Below are 20,359 nucleotides of genomic sequence, written 5' to 3'. Positions count from 1 at the left end.
CAGCCAAAATGAACAAAAAACAGTACCCACTGAGTGAGGAGAAGAGAAAGAAAAAAACTAGGAGTGGTTATCTGAGGCGTGTGTGTGTGTGTGCGAGTGTGTGTGTGTGTGTGTGTGTGTGTGTGTGTGTCTGTGTTAGTTGCTCGGTAGTGCCCAACTCCTTGTGACCCGATGGACTGTAGGCTCCTCTGTCCATGGAATTCTCCAGGCAAGAATATTGGAGTGAGTTGCCATTCCCTTCTCCAGGGGATCTTTCTGACCCAGGGATTGAACCACGATCTCCCGTATTGCAGGCAGGTTCTTTACAGTCTGAGCCACCGGGGTTATCTGAAGTAGATGCTGGCAAATATTTTCTACCTTTCTAGCATTTTCTGAACATGTTATAGTAAGCATTTATTATTATAATGAAAACATAAAAAAACAACCCCCCAAGGGAATTCCCTGGCGGTCCAGTGGTTAGGACTCCCAAGTTTCCTCTGCCGTGGGCCCAGGCTTAATCCCTGATTGTGGAACTAAGATCCCACAAGCTCTGGTGCAGCCAAAAAAAAAGAAAGCAAGCCACCCCCTCCCAGTCACTAGGACACACTGTGCCTCCAGCCACAGGCGTCTCAGGGCCCCTCCAGATGCCATCCCGACACGTGCAGACCTTGTTTCCCATGGGGTCCTGTCTCCCTCATCCTGGGGTACCAGGGCTCCAGGCCGACTTGGGGCAGAGGCAAAGCTCGTCACAAACCTGAGTTGGAAAACAACAGCCCCGAGGTGTCTTCTGATGAGCAGACACGAGAGGAAAGGCAGGGCAGTGTCCCCGCAGACCCTGGTCATGAGCCTGCCCCATCCAGCCCCAGACACAAAGGGGCCAAGACTCACACAGAACTCCTTGCCCAGTCTTCCACCTCAGGGAGGAGGAGGAGACCACACCAGACCAAGCTCACCATCCCCCGTTCCTTCCGCACATTTGTCTGAGCGTCAGCAGGCGAGTTCTTTACCACCGAGCCACCAAGAAAGCCTTTCATAATGATACTATGACAGTATCTGCCTCTTTCCCTCACTTGTACCCACACCTGTAACCCGTGGGTGCTCCTGAGCTGCTCCGCCTGTGTGGAAGTGGCTGCTGGGGCTTCCCCGGGCTCCTTCAGCACCCCACAGAGCCATCCCCAGAGCCTGCATCTCAGCATCTGATCACACAGTTTGCGGTGGCACATCTGACAGGTCCTTTTCTGACCAGGTCACCAGGCCCAGCTCAGCCTCTGAGCTCCACCTGCCTGTCTCAGCACGTGCGGGGGCTGTGGGCAGCCTGAGCGCCACCCTGCCTTGTTCCTGACGGAGGCCTGGGTCTGGCCGCAGGGGCTCGAGCAGGGTTACAGGAAAACCTTCAGAGTGCTTCAGCTTTCGCAAATACAGAAAGCAGAGCTGGGAAGAGTTGAAACCCCCCCAGAAGTCCCGGGACTGCAACCTTCTAAATGACCCCTCTGTGCAGGGCATCCACCCACAGCCCAGGTGGCTTTAGGGCTTCAGATCCAGGCCCACTGACAAGTCCCATCTCTGTCGGCCCCCCTCCACTCCCGGTGCTTTCCTAGGATTCTTCCCCAGCCCCACCCAGAGGCTGATGGAAAGGCGGATACTCAGCCCTGCTCCCGCTGTACATGCAATTGTAACTGGAAATCAAGACAGAAAGGGAGCTCTGGTCTGTGACAATGACTGAAACCCTCCCCTGGGCTGAGGGGACAGCCCTGGGTGAGCTCTGCTCTGGGTCTTTCAGGGAAACCCCGCCAACCGGCGGCCAGGCCTCCACCAGCAAGCACACCTGCTCGGGTTTGTTGTGACGATCGCCAGCGGACTAACTGAGCAGGTGGTCAACAGCAGGCCGGTCCACCAGCGCGGGATGCCATGGGGGGCACGCTGTTGAAATGCGAGCCCCAGCCCCCCCACCCGGCTCCTGCCTTCCTCCCTAACCTTCGCACCAGCTTCACCTCTCGCCCTGCCCTGGCAGTGCCCACCTAACTCAGGAGCGGTCACTGAAGTGCCCGGAATGTCCAACAGGCCACTCTGCTGCCAACTGCTCCCTCTCCCGGCTCCTTGGGACACAATAGCTGTCTTGCTGGGTCATCCTGGCACAGGATGGCCTCAAAGGAGGACAGGACGAGGGAGCTGGCGGGCATCTGAATTTCCAGTGTCCTGACCACCCCGCCCTTCACCCCCGGGCACAGCTTAGGATGCTACCGGGACAGAGTCTTACCTCACGAGGGACTAAGGAATGTTTTTTCCTTGCCTTCGATGTTTGTGGTATATGTGAAGGAATGCCAGGGTCTTGGGTTAAATGGCATCCTGGGAAATTCACTCTCAGATTGATGCTGGGGAAGAAAGTTCACAGGAAGCCAGTCCTGAACGGGAGTTGGGGGTGGGGCAGCGTGGTCAAGGCTGCACAAACAGCCTCCATTGTGCTCACCAGCCCATCCGTAGTCAGACATTCCGCCGTTGGTGGGTCATTCCTTTGGGTGGCACAGGCTTTGCCACACCTCTCATTATCATCACTGGGGATTGCTTTCCAACTCAGGGAGCTAATGAGGATACCAGGCCGAAGTGTTTGACGTTCAGCCTCCTGCTGAATCTTCAAACAACCCTGTGAGGTGTCACCTTTCCACACTCATCGTACAGCAGAGGACACTGAGGCACAGAGAGGTTGAGGAGTTAGCCCAAGCCTTCCCAAAGAGGTGGGAGGATGCTGGAATTGGTCCCGAGTCTGGCAAGACACAGCCCCTCCCTCCAGGAGCATGTGTGTTGGGCAGCAGGCACAAGTACCAGGGGATGAAGGAACACGGGCGGGCAGGTGAGCACGAGGGGTGTTGGGAAGCAGAGTGGGGGGAGCCCCTAAATCAGAGGAGGATCAGAAGTTCTTCTGTGCTAATGCCCGAGTGGGGCTTTGAAGGATGTGTAGGAGTTGGGTGGGTGAGGGGGTGAACAGAGTCCCCATCAGAGGAACAGGCACCTCAAAAGGTGTGGGGATAAAGGAGCAGGCTGTCTAGGGAGAAATGTCATACCCAGTACCCAGGAGAAGCATGAGGAAACGCATGCATCACAAGAGCTCTGCAGGGGCTCGGGGACAGTACAGGGAGTCCCGGGTCAGAGTCTTGAGCACTCAGCACTGGCCCGGCCACCGGGCTTCAGTCCCCATCAGCCGCTCAATGAAGGGACTGTCGTCTCGGCCTGCCATGGAGCCATGCTTCGGGAGTTTTCCTAAACAGCATCCCAGGACCCACGTGGTCCCTCCCCCACCTCAGACCCAGCAAAGGTCGGGTCACAGGGTCCCTGCCCTCAATCAGGGCAAGCCTGCCCTCCCCCTCAAAGTTTCCCCTCCCCTCATCTCCAACCGTGACCCCCAACTGATAGGAAATCCTTGGAGGGCTCACAGGGCAGGTTTGTACACACACACACACACACACACCCAGGCAAGAGGACAAAAACTCCCAAGCTCAGAAACCCGCCCGCCTGAAGATGTGTCAGAGGACTTAATATCGTCTCGAATGTGGGGTTCCAGATGCCAGAGCCCTGAAACACCCTGGAATGTGCGAGAACTCGGCGTAAGGCACTGTCTCTGCCCACTTGACCCTGGCTGGGAGTCTCAGAGTGAAGTCTGTCTAACGAGACGCAGATCCTGATGCAGTCTGAGATGCCAGGTCAGACCCCGCAGGCGGCCTGTCCCGAGCGCTGGCCCAGCCCTGCGAGAGGGCTGAGGACATTGGCTGAGGGTTGGTTAGTCAGGCTTCCGCCCCTGGTCTTGGGACTGCTGTAGGCTTCGGAGGTTGGGGGTGTCCCGGACACCCTGCCCAGATCCTCATCAAACGACCCAAGGCCTTCCCTCCAGGGCTCATCCAAGGAGCCTCCAAGGGCGGCTGATCGGCACTCATTGAGAATCTGAATCACAAACCCTAAATCTGGAGCGAGCAAACCGAGTTCCTGGGGTCTGCTTGCCCCCCACCACCCCACCACAATGAATGGCTCTTGTAATGTCTCTGGGTTTGTCAGCAAGAGAAGAAACGGCCAAGGGACAGGAGGCACGTCCCCCGCCGCTCGCCCTCTGTGCTGAGAACCCACTGCAGTGCAGTAGGATGGTGGGCTGCTCTGAGTGCACCTCAGTCTCCCCCCAACGGCCCCCAAATGCCCTCGCGAGGGAACCAAGCCTGGTCTCCAACGTGGAGACACCGAAGTGCTCTGGCCAAAACCCCACTGCAGAGCGCACAGGGTTGGCAAGGCAAAGAGGGGGGCCCTCATAAGTGCCAACTCAATTGGCAGTGGCTGCCCAGAGAAGTCGTGGAAAGAATTCTGAAACCGCACCGCGCGGCAGCTGATTGGGGATGCCTGCCACGGTCACAGATTCTCACCATCCCTGATCTACTAGCTGGGGGACGTCCCCCCATGAGCAGGGGATAATTCCCCAGCCAGGACTTTGGTAGCAGAGGAGGCCCAGGCCACCTGGGGTATCAGTAACACCAGACTCCCCGATAGACTTCTCAGGGCCTTGAGAAGCACGTGTGGGCCCGTCATTCCTCAGCTGGCCAGGATCTCGTCTGCCCCCTTTTCTGACGATGTGAATGTTGGTTGCTTTAGGAAACGTCTGTCTAGAATAGGAACACACTGCAGGGTCCATTTCTCCTCTGAGAGAGTGACTAAATGCCTTCTCTCTCACCTAGAGCCCAAGGGATGGTCTGGCTTATCACCAGAAGTGATCTCAGACCCACTGAAAGCTTGACCCGTGGGAGGGCAGACGGGCCTGGGCGCTGTGCTCTGGGCTCAGGGTTGCAGGAACACTCCCTGTGATGCTCTGCTCCAAAGGCCTACATGTCCCCACGCAGGCTGGGCCGCCTCACTTGGACACCTTGGCGTGCAGGGTGCTGGGCAGATACAAGTACCTCCAGATGGCATAGTAGTGGGTGCCAGCACCGAATGCCACAAAGAGATGCCAGATGGCATGGGCAAAGGGGATCCTCCCGTCACTCTTGAAGAACACCATGCCCAAGCAGTAGAAGACCCCTCCGGTCACCAGCTCCCAGATGCCCTCGGTGTCGGGCTGTCGGTAAGGACAAGGGTGAGCACACGTCAGATGAGCGGCCAGCGAGACCAACACCACCCAGCCACCCCCACCACCCGGACAGGAAGACACATGGATGGCGGGGCTGCCCGGAGCCCCAGGAGCGGCATCTCAGCACACCGACATCATCAACTCTCCACCCCACCCGCCCCACCGATTCATTCTCGTGTGTAACACAATCTCAAAGGATATCTCGAAGCTTTTTATCTGTCCTAAAAAGCAAACATCAGAGAAGGGAAAGCAGAGACACACACAGACACTTGTACAACCAAGTTCACTGCAGCGTCATTTACAGCAGCCAAAAGCGGGAGGCAACCCAAGCGTCCGGCAGGAGGAGAATGGATACGCAACATGGTATCTGTGTTAGTTTACACGGTGGAGTATTACTCAGTCTTGAAAAGGGAGGAAACTCTGACACATGATACAACACGGAAGAGACCGCAAGGGCGCTGTGCAAAGCGAAATAAACCAGACAGTGACCGTAGGCCTTGATACCCTGAATGAGTCAAATTCACGGTTGGAAAGCACAGTGGCCATCTGGCTACCAGGGGCTGGGTTGGGGGGAACAGGTAGGGAGTGAGGTTTAGTGGGGACAGAATGTCGGAAGATGAGACAGTCCCGTGGATGGACGGTGGTGATGGCTCCACAACAAGATGAGTGAACTTCATGCCCTTGAACTGTACACTTAAAGATGGCTAAAACCATAAACTGCATGTGTATTTTATCACAATTCTTAAAAAGTAGTATGCATCCATGGGATGGATGTGAGAGTGGACTATAAAGAAAGCTGAGCACCGAAGAATTGATGCTTTTAACTGTGGTGTTGGAGAAGACTCCCGAGAGTCCCTTGGACTGCAAGGAGATCCAACCAGTCCATTCTAAAGGAGATCAGTCCTGGGTGTTCATTGGAAGGACTGATGCTGAAACTCCAATCCTTTGGCCACCTGATGCAAAGAACTGACTCACTGCAAAAGACCCTGATGCTGGGAAAGATTGAAGGCGGGAGGAGAAGGGGACGACAGAGGATGAGATGGCTGGACGGCATCACCAACACGATGGACATGAGTTTGAGTGAACTCCGGGAGTTGGTGATGGACAGGGAAGCCTGGCGTGCTGCAGTCCATGGGGTCACAAAGAGTCGGACACGACTGAGCAACTGAACTGAACTGAACTGATCCATGGTGGATTGCGGCATTCCCGGCCCTCCGAGGCGAGCACAAGTGACGCCTGGGCGGTTGTTACAGGGGCTCAAGGGGAACAGGAGGGACGGGGAGTAAGAACTTACCGCCCCGTCTCCTGGGCCCCCTTCCCATAGGTCTCACTGCTCACCACCAATAACCGTGTCTGACGGTATCCTTCCAGACTCGTCTATATGCACGCAGTACACGGTATGCACTTCATAAGCATATACATGCCCAGAGCGACGGGTCACTTAAGATAAGGGGGCTCGGGCCACGCCTGTCATCCTGATACATCACTTCCACGATGCAGTCTCGTGGGGATTCATCTACCTCCCCGTGTGGGGACCCACCTCGGTCTTCGGAACAGCTGGGGAGCTTTTCACTGGAGGTATGTACAAGCACGCACCCAGCCCTCCAGAGGGTGACGCCTGACTATTAAAGACGTATCACAGTAACACTTCTCAGCACAGACTGCTTGCCATACCCCGTCCTAAGGGCCTTACGTGAGTTATCCAACGCCATCTTCACAACAATCTCCAGAGGCAGGTGCAGCTCTATGGCACAGGCCCTCGACATCACGCCAAGTGAGACAAGCGTGTTCCAGAACAGTTTGTACAGCGTGATCCCATTTTTTTGTAAAAGATGAACAAACAAGGCATCATGTCTGCAGACCCACAGACTTGCCTGTTAGCCATCCTTAATGGTTTGCTGTGTATCTTTTCCATTTCTCATGAAGAGGCATTAGATAACTCATGTTACGGACTCAATGGACATACATTACCGACTCAATGGACATGAATTTGAGCAAACTCCGGGAGACAGTGAAGAACTGGGAAGTCTGGTGTGCTGCAATCCATGGGGGTCACTTAGCGACTGAACAACAACAAACTCACATTTTCACAGGGAAAATGTTGAGTAGGAACGCTAAGGGGGCTGTCACAAGCTGGAGACTCAGCTCCGCCTCCATGGCCACCTGCGTTATTATTATTATAGATTTAATTTAGCCAGCAGGTACTTACTCTGTTGCAGGCACCCTTCTAGTCCCTGTCCCTGAGTTTTCTTACCTGATGCCTAAATAAGCAGGAAAACCTGGAGCCCAGAGGGACTAATGAACCCGCTGAGGTGAAGCAGAGAGAGGAGGCGCCCTGGAACCGAGGAGCCGAGCCCAGGGTGACCTGCACCTTGGCAGGCGAGTCACGTGGACCCCCGGCCTGAGATCACCATCTGCCGGGGCAGAAGCCTCAGCCTCACCATCTCCAGTACCACTCTGGGCCCCTTCCAGCCAGACGCGAGACCCACACCTGGTGGGGTGACTTACCATGGAAAGGACGACCAGGGCGGGGAAGAAGCCCATGATGACATAGCAGAGCAGCTCCACGAGCTTGTACCTGCCAGGAAGACAGGGCGTCATGGCCTTGGGACGGCCTCCCCGTGAGCATCACCTCCCCCATTCGGGTTGGGAGGGGGCACCCCCAGCCGGAAGAGTAACGGAAGGGAACTGTGCCCCCTGCCCAGCACCCCTGAGCTCGGATTTGACCCAGCTGCACCCAGCAAGTGCTAGCAGAGCTGGGTGGCCGTGGGCAGATCCCTTTCCCTCTCTGAGGCTAGGTTTCCACCCCTGTGAACTGACATTCGAGGGTGGCAAATGCTGGGTGGGCATAGCATGCCTGGGTGCTCCTCCCTTGCTCAACCCAGGGCAGGCATTACTGTTCCATCCCAGCACCTTTCACCACAAGGCTCGAGCAAACGCTCTCCATCCATCCGAGTGGCGGCACCAACTGATACCCGTCCGCTGTCCTCGGACAGTCCAGGGTCTGTGGCTGCCTCTGACTTCTCCAGCTCTGTTTCCTTCCCCCTCGTCCTCACTTCCCTGCTGTCTCTCAGCAGGATGGAAGCGGGTGGGCGGCCCTGAGACCCTCTCCTTCTCACCTGCTGACCCAGCTTAAAGAAGACCCCATTCACCGGGTCGAAGCACCAACAATGACCTTTTTTTTTTTAACTCCTCACATTGACCCTATGGACTGTGCACGTGGTGACTGCCGATGGGCCTGGACACAGGGGTGCCAGGCACGGCTGTGCCCACACGCTTCGGGGGACATGCTGAGGTCTCGTCCTGGCAGGGGCAGGGAGGAGGCCCTGATGGAGGCACCCCGCCCCCTGAGACCCCGCCCCCTCTCCCCACCCTACCCCTGAGACTCCATCCCCTCCCCACCCCGCCCCCTGAGACCCCGCCCCCTCTCCCCACCCCGCCCCTGAGACCCCATCCCCTCCCCACCCCGCCCCCTGAGACCCCGCCCCCACACCCGCCCCCTGAGACCCCACCCCCTCTCCCCCACCCCACCCCCTAAGACCCCGCCCCCTCCCCACCCCGCCCCTGAGACCCCACCCCCTCTCCCCACCCCGCCCGAGACCCCGCCCCCTCGCCCCACCCCGCCCGAAGCCCCGCCCCCTCCCCCCCACCCCCTGAGACCCCACCCCCTCTCCCCACCTCGCCCCCTGAGACCCCACCCCCTCTCCCCACCCCGCCCCGAGACCCCGCCCCTACCCCGCCCCCTGAGACCCCGCCCCCTCTCTCCCACTCCCTGAGACCCCGCCCCCTCGCCCCACCCCGCCCGAGACCCCGCCCCCTGAGACCCCCGCCCCCTCGCCCCACACCGCCCCCTGAGACCCCGCCCCCTCGCCCCACCCCGCCCGAGACCCCGCCCCCTCGCCCCACCCCGCCCCCTGAGACCCCGCCCCCTCGCCCCACCCCGCCCCCCTGAGACCCCGCCCCCTCGCCCCACCCCGCCCCCTGAGACCCCGCCCCCTCCCCCCCAGCCCCAGCTTACCGCTCATGAAAGAAGAAGACATAGACTGTGCCGACCGAGGCCATGATCCAGACCAGCCATCGCATGTGGGAGGCCCAGGGGCCCAGCTCGCGGAGGTTCAGCCTGGGAGGCAGGACGGGAGGGCACAGGGGCCTGAGGGGCCTGAGGGGGTGGGGGCGGGCCTGAGACCTCGCCTTCCACGGCCAGCCCTGTCCCCTGTGGCTCCACGTCTGGGATGTGGCCTCTCACGGAGGACAGGTGGAGAGACAGAAAGAGAAACCAAAACTGTATGCAATTATTCGAGCCAAGTCAGCAAAACTGAGGATGTCCCAGCATGAAGGAAAAGGGCATCTCAAACCAGTGGGCGTTTCCTGGCGCCCGGGCTTAGTTGCCCCACCGCAAGCGGTATCTTCCCAGAGCAGGGATCGACCATGTCCCCTGCACTGGCAGGCGGACTCCTACCCACCAGACCACCAGGGAAGTCCTGCCTGCTGGGTGACAGCTGAGCTGGGCCTTGTGAACTCCTCCCTCCGCAGCCAGCACAGCGTGGGGTTCAGCAGTAGAGGGGACTTTGCAGGAGGAACTCCTTCCTTCCTTCCCCACTCCTGAGACTCTCTCCCCAGGCTCCCAGAAAAGTGGGTTTTTCTCTCCGCTGCTCGAGCCAGGTGGTGTCTCCTGGGCCAGGTGCCTGCAGGACCCAGCCTTTGGCTCCAGCTGCTGGCTTAGGTCAGCGGTCCCCCACCTTTGAGGGACCAGGGACAGGTTTCGTGGAAGACAATTTTTCCATGGACTGGGGAGGGGATGGTTTCGTGATGATTCAAGCACATTAACTTCATTATACACTTTATTTATTATTATTATTTTTACATCAGCTCTGCCTCAGGTCATCAGGCATTAGAGCTCCGAGGTTGGGGACCCCTGGCCTGGGAAATGGCTGCGGAGCCAGGGGCCCCGGACAATGCAGGCCTGTGCCCCAGGCCAGGGGGCTGGTCCTGCACCCTCTCTCCAGCCCGCATGCATGCATTCCAGCCTCCAGCCTATGCCGCTGTCTGTACAACCTGACTGCACAAAAACACGCCAGATTCCTGCAGAAGGGGCTCCGGTTCCAGAAGACGGTGACTTTTCTTTTGTCCTCCTCAATATTTATGACTCGATTATTAACGGTTTTCTGAAGCACTGGGGAAGGGAAAGTTCTGTGTCACCCTGACCCAGCCAGTTTTCCTGATCATTCGTGACACGGTCCTCCCTGCCTGGTTAATCGCATGAATGGCGTCTGTGTGCGGGTCACTGTCATCCCTCTTCACGACAGCTGGGGGAGGGGGTACTATTGCTGCCTCCCTTTTAAAGGCCAGGAGACTGAGGCTGGGACAGACTCGGGAGTTATCCCAGGACCCGTGGCTCCAGAAAGGCTGATCAGGACCAGGGCCTCGTGCGGTCTGATGCCACGACTGTTCTCTTTCAGCAACACCGGAGCCTTGCAACCACCTTTCAGACCCTTTCTTTAAGTAAAGGTGATATGCTGGAATCTTATATTTAAGCTTAATCTATCAAAAGTGAAAATAAAGGGACTTCCCTGGTGGCTCAGCGGTAAAGATGCTGCCTGCCAGCGCAGAAGACGCGGGTTCAATCCCTGGTCTGGGAAGATAGCACGTGTCTCGGAGCAACTAAGCCCGTGTGCCGCAACCACTGAGCCTGCGCTCGAGAGCCCGGGAGCCGCGCCCGCTGAAGCCTGAGCACCCTCGAGCCCGTGCTCCACAAAAGGAGCCGCCGCGAGAAGGAGCCCCGCTCGCCGCAACCAGAGAAAACCTGCACAGCAACCAAGACCCAGCACGGCCAAAAGTAAATAAATAGGAACTTTTAAAGAACGAAAATAAAAACTAAAATCACAGAGTTTTTTCAGATTGAGGCAGGGATGGGGGGACCCAGAGTCATTCACACCTCCACCCCTTCAACCAGAGCACCGCGAAGAAAAATACCCACAAATCACTCCACAAACCCTCGTCTCCTGTCTCCCTTCCCCATGCACCCGGGTGTCCAGGTAGAACACTGTCATCACCGCTGATCCTCTCTCAACCCCACATCCAGTCAACGGCCAAGTTCTGCCGACCCTTCCCCCCCGACACAGCTCGCAAACCCGGGCACTTCTCCCCTTCTCGGCCCCTGCGTCCCTCCTTTGCAGCTTGGACCACAGTGGTGGTTCAGTCTCTGTGTCGGTGTCGGGACAAAGTCCACATCCTCTGGGAGACACTAAGTCCCATAAGGACAGAGCCTGTGTCTCTGTTCACAGCCACATCCTCAGACACCAGCACTCGACAGGCACGGAGCCAGTGCCCAGACCGTCAGCATCAGGGATAAAGAACAGAAACCCAGGCGCTGAATCAGCCAAGGCAGGGGGGCATTCAGAGGGCGGCTCCAGAAATCCAAGTCAAGGATAGTTACTGCAGCTGAGCACAAAACCTAGCTTTACTCTAATTGGCAACATCCAAAAAAGAAACTAGAGATCACCCGACTCCTGAGAACTGCAGGTGGTGCCTGTGGGTGACCTGGGGCCAGCGGAAGGCACCCTCCCATCATTTCTGGCTTCTCTACCCTGCTCTCTGCATCTCCAGGGGCCCCCACCTACCCACTCGAACAGCAGCCCCTCACCCGGGACTGACCGTTCTTTTCAGGGTCTCCGTACACCAGCCCACCGGGCACCTGACGACCAGAAGCATCCTGGTTTACACGTCCCCTCCTCCCACAAAGCTCAGCTGGTCACAGGCTGCCTCTGATTACATCCCCAGGCTGACAGCAGTGAGGGCCGATTTCCTGGAGGAAGCCAGAAACCCTGGTATTCCTCCCCACCTTCAGTCACTCACAGTTTCCACTTCGTTTCCTGTAAATTCATCTTCCATCCATCCATCCATCCTCTCAACTCCAAGGCCAGTGCCAGGGCCCCAGCCACAACCATCTCTCTCCCAGCTCCTTGCATCAGCCTCCTTGCACCGCCTCACTCCCAAGGCATCATCCTTCGGTCCAAAAGATAAAACCAACGACTTCCCTGATGGTCCAGTGGTTAAGACTTTGCCTTCTGATGTAGGAGGGAGCAGATTCAATCCCTGATCAGGGAGCTGAGAAACCAAATGACTCACAGCCAAAAAAACAACAGGAGAAACAGAAGCAATGTTGTAACAAATTCAATAAAGACTTTTAAAATGGTCCACAGAAAAAAATAAAAATAAAACCAAGTGAATATCCTGCTTCAAGCCCCACCCACCCCTCAGTTCACTGCCACACCCACACAAGAACGACCAGAGGACCCACCGTGGAGCCATAATCTCCCCAAACTTGGAAACCTTGCAAGGTGCCTCACAGGAGATGGACGCCTCTGGTTCATTCATCCAGAACGCTGTCCAGCAAGGAGACTGGACTGCGACTCCTGCAGCCGTGACTCCGTGACCCTCACCACACAATGCTGCCCAAAAGTGAGACCCGAAAGAATGATGATTCCATTCACGTGAAAGAAGACATCGGGCAAAGCTGCCTCAAGACAGCCGCCCACGGGAGCCGCGGACTGGGGAGGGGCTGGACGTGCGGCTTCTCCACCCAGGGGGCCAGCTGCGGGATGTGGGAAGTCCCTGTGTGGACCCCCCAGGCACATCTCAACAAAACGTGTTCCAAAGGCAGTCGCCTTCGTGTGCACCAACTAAACCCACTTATTAGCTGACATAATGAAAAAGAACACTCCATTTACAATAGCCAAAGATTGGAATTCCCTGGGCAAGACTGGGACAAACCTTTCTGTGGCTCCCACGCCTTGGAGGCCAACGCTCACAGGCTCCAGGGCGGGCCAGCTTCTGTAGTTGTGGCTCCTGGGCTCCAGAGAGCGGGTTCAGCAGCTGTGGTGCATGAGCACAGCCACACTGCAAAATATGAGATCTTCCCGGACCAGGGATTGAACCCACGTCCCCTGCACTGGCAAGCGGTTTCTCAACCACCTAGACCACCAGGGAGGTCCCTGCTGGGGGGTTTAAACCAGTACAATCTGTGCAAGGTGCCTCGGCAAAAGTTACCCAAAGAACTAAGGCCCACTCCTGCCACCGAGCCTCCAAGTTTGGCGTTTACCCCACAAAGATCAGGCTCGGCTTAAGAACCTGGGGCTTCTGTAGCTCAAAACAGGTTGGCTCAGCAGTTTCACCTGTTTCCAGCAACCGAACCAGGCACAAGGCGATGCATGATCCATCAGCAAGGACCCTCACTGCAGGCCTGTGCGTTACAGCAAAGGAAGGGGAGGCCTGACGTCGTAAACACTCATAAATAGGGGCGGCCAGGGAATGTTATGCTGCTGTAAAAACGGAATGGAGACATCTTCAAGGTACTAATATGAAAAGAGGTCCCCAAGAACATGACTAAGAGAATGAAGGCTGACTTCAGCGTCTGTACACTATCCTTCCTTTTCTACTCAAGTAGGAAAGGTGGCTCAGACGGTAAAGAATCCACCCCCAACGTGGGAGACCTGGGCTCAATCCCTGGGTGGGGAAGATCCCCTGGAGGAAGGCATGGCTACCCGCTCCAGTATCTTGCCTGGAGAATCCCCATGGACAGCGGAGCCTGGCAGGCTGCAGTCTGTGGGGTCACAAAGAGTCGGACACAGCTGAGCAACTGAGCATGAACGCAGCAATATAGGGACTTCCCTGGCGGTCCACTGGTTAAGATGTCACCTTCCAAGGCAGGGGGTGTCGGTTGGATCCCGGGTCTGAAAGCTAGGATCCCACATGCCTCGTGGCCAAAAAAACAAAAGGTAAAACAGAAGCAATACTGTAACAAGATCAATAAAGGCTTTAGAAAAAATAAATAAATAAAGGCTTTAGGAAAGCGTAAGTGTGAATATGTGTATTTGCATATATGCATATGCATGTATGCAAATGTGTCTATACATATACACATACATACACATTTGCTCTTTTCTACACAAAATCACCCTGGAAGGATACACAGGAAGCTGGCGCTAAGTCATTGCTTCTAGGAAGGAGAATGCGTGGAGGGTGTCCTTTTACCTACACTCTTGTGCTGAGGTGACAGATCACCCAGCCAAACATGCAGGGAAATTCGAAGAAGGGGAGGAAGCCAGCCCCAGCCCCCACCTCGCTCGGGGACCCGCAGCGACACTCACCAGGGCGCGTAGGAGGCCGCTATGAAGAAATAGATGACCATGCGGTCCGACATGTGCAGACAATGCTCTACCGTCCTGCAGCAGAGAAGGCGGGTTACAGGGCCCAACCTGGACAAATGGGCTTTGGGGACGGGGGCCTGGGCGCAGGGCTGATGAGCCTCCATCCAGCCACGACCCCTCGGGCCTCAGTGTCCCCCCATCTGTGAGTGACCAAGGCAGTGCTCTTCCAGCCGGGCTCCCTGTCAGCCCAGGGGCTGAATGGAGAAACCTCGGGGCTCCCGTCAAGGACCCTCCTCCCCCTGACATCCTACTTCTCTAACCAAAGCAACTCTGCATTCTGTTTTACATTCTGGGCTTTTCGAAAGATTTCAAATGATAAAAAATTCAGTAGCTTAAAAAAACACAGACTCACAATACACAGAGAGAATCACAGTCTGCAAAATACAGACTCAGATACAGAGAAGAAACGAGCGGTCACCAGTAGGGAGAGGGAAGGGGAGGGGGCAAGACAGGAAAGGCGATGAAGCGATACAAACTGTTAGGTTTAAAACAAGCTACAAGGGGAGTTCCCTGGTGGTCCAGTGGGTAGGACTGGGTGCTTTCACTGCGGTGGCCTGGGTTCAATCCCTGGTCAGGGAACTAAGATCCCGCATGCCTTGAGATGCGGCTAAATAAATAAATATTGAGTAATAAAACACAATAAAATAAGCTACAAGGACGTATCATACAATACGGGGAATATAGCCAGTGTTTTGCAGTTACTATAAATGGAATATAATCTTTAAAAAATTGTGAGTCACTAATTGTACGCCTGTAACTTATGTGGTACATCAACTGTACTTCAATTAAACAGTGAAAAAAATTCAACTATACTCAATATTTTTAATAACCTAGATGGGAAAAGAATCTGAAAAAGTATATGTCTGTGTGTGTGTGTATGTGTGTAACTGAATCACTTTGCCGTACATCTGAAACTACACAAGATTGTAAACCAACTACGCTTCAGTTAGAAAAAATAAAAGTGAACTAAAAAATACATACTCAATAGAAGCACAGCAAGCAGAAGAAAACATGGAAAATTAAACATGTATTAATTTTACTTCAGTCTCTTTTCATTCATCCAGCAAACCTAGGTACCCCTGAAGACCCTCTAGGTTCTGGTATTCCGGTTCAGGTCCAAGTTCTGGAGCCAGAAGGCCGGGGTTCGGATCCCAACCCTACCACGGAGGAACGATGACCGTGAGCAAGAACTTGCCCTCCCTGGTCTCAGCTCCCTCATCTGTGAAACAGGGAGGAGTACTGGCATCCTACCACGGGGTGAGGGTGAAGAGGGTCAGGATTCAGCACCACGCAAAACAGGAAGTGCTCATAAACGTCACCTGTTTCCATTATGGCCTCACCTTCAAGAGCAGACTACACTCCTTAACACGTCTGGCCAGCGTGCTGCAGCCTCCAAAACGGTCCCCAAGGAGCCCCGCCTCCTGGTCCCCACACCTTCACACCCTCGTGCGGCCCTTCCCACAACGAGCACAGCAAACGCGTGGAGCCGACGCGAGGTCGCACACGAGTCGGAGTGTGGTTTCTGAGGCTGACCACCTCCCCCTTGTTCTCTTGGATCATTAACTACGGAGGGGAACAAGCCACGGGGCCGTGGAGAGGTCCCTGCTGCTACTAAGTCGCTTCAGTCGTGTCCGACTCTGTGCGACCTCATAGACGGCAGCCTACCAGGCTCCCCCGTCCCTGGGATTCTCCAGGCAAGAACACTGGAGTGGGTTGCCATTTCCTTCTCCAGTGCACGAAAGTGAAAAATGAAAGTGACGTCGCTCAGTCGTGTCTGATTCGTAGCAACTCCATGAACTGCAGCCTACCAGGCTCCTCCATCTATGGGATTTTCCAGGCAAGAGTACTGGAGTGGGGTGCCACTGCCTTCTCCGGAGAGGTCCCAGTAGGTAACGAATACAAACTGTGATTCAGTCTGGCCACTGCGGCCCTCATTAAACGTGGCCAGCGTTTCTATCTGATGCTGGGCTAACTGCATGTCTCCCTAGAAATACAGGGAGTAACAACAGCTGACATGCACAGAGCACATTCTGTAATCAGAGCACCGTGCAAAGCTCTTAAGCATGACCTCTTTAACCCCACCTAGGGGGGCAGGGCCACGACTTCATCCACCACGTCACACTGAAGGGCAGCATGGTCCCACCGCTGACAAGTGGGCCCCCACCCAGGGACGGGTGTCTTTAGAAGGAAAAGGAGAGGGGGCCTGGGACACACAGAGGCACAGAAGGAGGCCTATGGAGACAGGCGGAGACTGGAGTGACGCTGCCACAAGCCGGGGAACCGGGGAGCCTCCAGAAGCTGGAGGAGGAAACACAGGGTCCTCCCCTGGAGACGTAGCCCCACTGACTTGCTGATCTCAGACTCTGGCCTCCTAGACCGTGAGCGGCTAAGCTCCTGTTGTTTCAGGATGCTCCGTGTGTGGGAATTTGTTACAGCAGCCACAGGACTCTCATACAGTGGGGTCCATCAGGACCCACGGAAACAATGGGGACAGGACTGGTGGGATACAGCAGAGTCGCAGGGCTTCTGGGGGGCAGGAGGGGCATGGGGACATGGGGACCAGTGATCACTGCAGCTGCTGCAACGGACCGGAGAGTCCCCTCACTCTGTGGGGACCCTGGAGTCCTGCAATCAGTTCTGGCTTGGCCACGACCAGCGAGGTAACCTTAAGCATGTCCTGTCACCTTCCACATTCAGAGTCGCCATCCACAAAAACCAGGATTCTGTAAGCTGCCACGTGGATGAGCCCCGGGATGTCTCAGAGAAGCCGGTGACAAAGGGCAGAAGCACCCCAAGTGTCCGTAACAGCTGAATGGATCAACAAAGTGCGGTCCAACCGCAGAGTGAGACATGCTTCAGCCTGGAGAAGGAAGGCGACTCTGACACCTGCTGTGGCGAGGGTGAGCTCTGAGGACGCTGTGCTCACAAAAGGGTAAGCAGTATATGACCCCACTTACACGGGGTGCACAGAGCAGACAACTCATAGAGACAGAAAGTAGAAGGGCGGTGCCGGGGGCCGGGAGGAGATGGGGTGTTAGTGTTTAATGGAGACAGGGCCTCGGTTTGGGAAGATGAAAATATTCAGCAGATGGATGGTGGTGATGGTTGTACAACAGCGTTAATGTGCTTAATGCCACTGGAGGTACACTTGGAAACGGTCAAGATGGTGAATTTTACACCGTGCTTATTTACCACAAAACAAATCAAAATTAAAATCCAGGATGCTAATGCCTACACTGCAGAATTTTTGGAGAGATCCAAAGTGACAGCTGCAGAGTGCCTGGAACCTAGGGGTGCCCAGAAACAGGCAGTTACTGTGACAGTTAAGGGTCCCTCATAACGACCTGGGAGTGAGGGGCTTGCTCTTTCGGCTGCTCAGAGGGCAGCAAACGAGTCTTCTGAGGGTGAGGGGGTCCCCCGGGGGGACTCAACCCCGCCGGCCTGAAGCAAACGTGGCGCAAGGCCTTCCATCCTGGGCCCCTCTCTGCTCAGCCAAGCACAGCCCGAGGCATCTTGCCCCACCTCGGCCCGCCGTGGGCCCCAGCCCTGGTGACCCCGCCGCGCGCATGCCCCCACCAGTGGGCTGGGCAGCAGGCACCTGAGGTGGCTCTTCTTCCAGGAGATGGTGTGGAACACGGTGGACACCACGAAGAGCCCGCAGAGCCCGAGGCCGTAGATCCAGGCGGAGATGGCTTCCCAGTCGTCGTCCGACAGGAAGTAGAGGTTGGAGCTGCCGAGGATGCTGGGGATGATCCAGAGCTGGAGGCAGGGAGGGGGTGGTGCTGCAAGGCCTGCCTCTGGAGCGGGGGCCAGGCAAGTGCAGAGCCCCAGGGAGACCCCCACGCGTCTTCTCCAGACCTGCACTGCCCGACAACTCCCCGTGGTGGAGGGAAGGTTCCAGACCTGCGCTGCCCGACGGAACTCCCTACAGTGGTGGAAACGTTCTAGACCTGTGCTGCCCCACAGAACTCCTGTGGTGGAGGGAAGGTTCCAGACCTGCGCTGCCCCACAGAATTCCCGTGGTGGAGGGAAGGGTCTAGACCTACACTGCCCGACGGAACTCCCGTGACAGAGGGAAGGGTCTAGACCTGCACCGTCCAGGATGGAAGCCTCCAAGCCCACACAGCTACCAAGCACATGAAATGTGGCTTGTACCACTAAGGACTTGCCATTTTCATTTTCTGTCATCTTAACTGGCTTCAACTTTGAATCCAACAGCCACACCAGGACAGTGGCAACCATACTGGACAGCATAGCTCTAGACAATGTAGCGGTAAAACAGGAAGCCAAGATCTCCTGTCTTCAGGACGCGTCTCTGGCCGCTGCCCCCATCCTGCATGTCCGCTGCTAACCCGGCTTCGAGCACTCTAGACTGGCCATGATGCTTCACACTGCCACACTGATGCCCACGGGGTTCTCCCCGAAGACGTCCCTCCCCACAATGTCTACCTGGAAAACTTACTCTTCAAATCTTGGTTTATCCGTTGGTTTCTCTGAGAAATCTCAGAGTTCTCCAAAGCACTGGGCAGGGGGTGGGGAGTACAGAGTCTCCAAAAGAGTTTGTCTGATTCTGTGTGTTAGGAGCACTTATTTTGGAGACAGACTCTACAGCAGCTCCAGCCGACAAAACTACTTAATACAATGCAGGTGGCACAGCAAATTTTATTTTTAATTATTTTTTAACTTATTTATGTGGCTGTGCCAAGTCTTAGTCACGGCACTCGGTATCTTCAATCCTCATTGCTGCGTGCAGGATCTTTAGCTGCAGCGTGCAAACTCTTAGTGGGGGCACGTGGGACCTTGTTCCCTGACCAGGGATCGAACCCGGGGCCCCCTGCGCTGGGAGCACACAGTCTTAGCCACCAGACCACCAGGGAAGTCCCAGCACAGGTAATTTTAGATTTTCCAGTAGCCACATTTTAAAAATGAAAAAATACATTTATTAATATATTTGCTTTATTAATATATTGATATATTTTATTAATAAATAATTTGTGTAAATTATATTTAAATATAACATTTCAATATATTGTTAATATATTAATTTTTAATATATTTGACTTTATTAATATATTTTGCTTAGTCCGATATATCCAAAGTATCCTTTCAACACGTCATTAATATAAAAAGAACTAAGATATCTTGCATTCTTTTTTTCACACTGCATCTTAAAAAGCTGCCATGTAGTCTGCACTCACAGCACACCTCAGTTCAGACGTGCCGTATTTCAGCTGCACGAGGCCAGTGGCTATGAAGCTCGACAGCGTAGGTCCGGATCTTCATAAGATCCTCAAAGGGGCCCAAAGGCGTAAGGACCGCTGCCCAGAGCAGGATTTCGTTGGAGAGATGGCAAGTATTCCAGGCCCCGGGAACAGCATGTGCAAAGACACTGGGTCATGCCTTCTAGTTTGGAAACAGTGGGTGGAATTCAGGGTGCTGGCGCCTGGGGGCAAGATCACGGCACGGGGAGGTGGGGCGACGTTCAGGCTAAGACCTGTATCTGGGAGCTTCTACCGAGCCCGGACGGTGTACCAGGTACTAGGGAGCCACTGAAGGTTCTTAAGGCCAAAGAGAGGCGCGCTCAGAGCCACAGTCCTTTACCCACATGACCTTCCCTCGGGATCCCCCTGAGGGGCAGGCCCCTCGGGTCACCACCGTGGGATGAGAACACTGACTCCAAGGGCAACAGGCTGCCTCCCGGCCCCTCCTGTGCCGCTCAGCCCCCCGAGACTCACAGCGTGGGTGGCACAGTTGGCAGCATGCTCATACTCCGTGGGCTGGTACCTCTTGTGGGCGGGAACCCGGTGGTTCATGAACCTGGGGGGAGACACACAATCCCCGGCAGCTGGGTGGAGGCAGCCGGCAGCAGCCCTGGTCACAGAGCCCAGGGGCCCCCGGCTCTGCTGGTGGGGAGGGCCCGCCTTGGCTCCCCTCCCCTCCCCTCCCCTCCCCTCACTCTCTCTATTACACCTTTTTTGGACTATCCAGCATTTTGAGCCAAATCCCCAAAGTCACATTTGCTAAATATCAGGTTGCAGGGAATTCCCTGACAGTCCAGTGATTAGGACTCTTT

The 20,359-nt window shown here is 55.7% G+C and overlaps 1 protein-coding gene across 8 annotated transcripts in view; it reads right to left on the bottom strand.

Annotated features, from left to right (window-relative positions):
* The window catches only part of LOC133238790 (monocyte to macrophage differentiation factor 2), a 120,489-nt gene that overhangs the window by 67,734 nt on the left and 32,396 nt on the right, over window positions 1-20,359 (bottom strand). For 4 of the 8 annotated variants that reach the window (XM_061402280.1, XM_061402272.1, XM_061402273.1 and 1 more), the window contains 6 exons: window positions 20,022-20,103; window positions 17,885-18,045; window positions 14,227-14,301; window positions 9,096-9,197; window positions 7,586-7,655; window positions 4,908-5,065 (listed from right to left, as the gene is read on the bottom strand). In XM_061402280.1, the coding sequence (XP_061258264.1) occupies window positions 4,908-5,065; window positions 7,586-7,655; window positions 9,096-9,197; window positions 14,227-14,301; window positions 17,885-18,045; window positions 20,022-20,103 (648 nt within the window). The other 4 variants (XM_061402279.1, XM_061402281.1, XM_061402275.1 and 1 more) reach the window with 3 other exon arrangements.

The sequence above is a fragment of the Bos javanicus genome, chromosome 25 (assembly GCF_032452875.1).
Source record: "Bos javanicus breed banteng chromosome 25, ARS-OSU_banteng_1.0, whole genome shotgun sequence".
NCBI classification, from domain to species: domain Eukaryota; kingdom Metazoa; phylum Chordata; class Mammalia; order Artiodactyla; family Bovidae; genus Bos; species Bos javanicus.
Note: the sequence above shows the minus strand (reverse complement) of the source record. Positions and strands in the feature narration are given on the sequence as shown.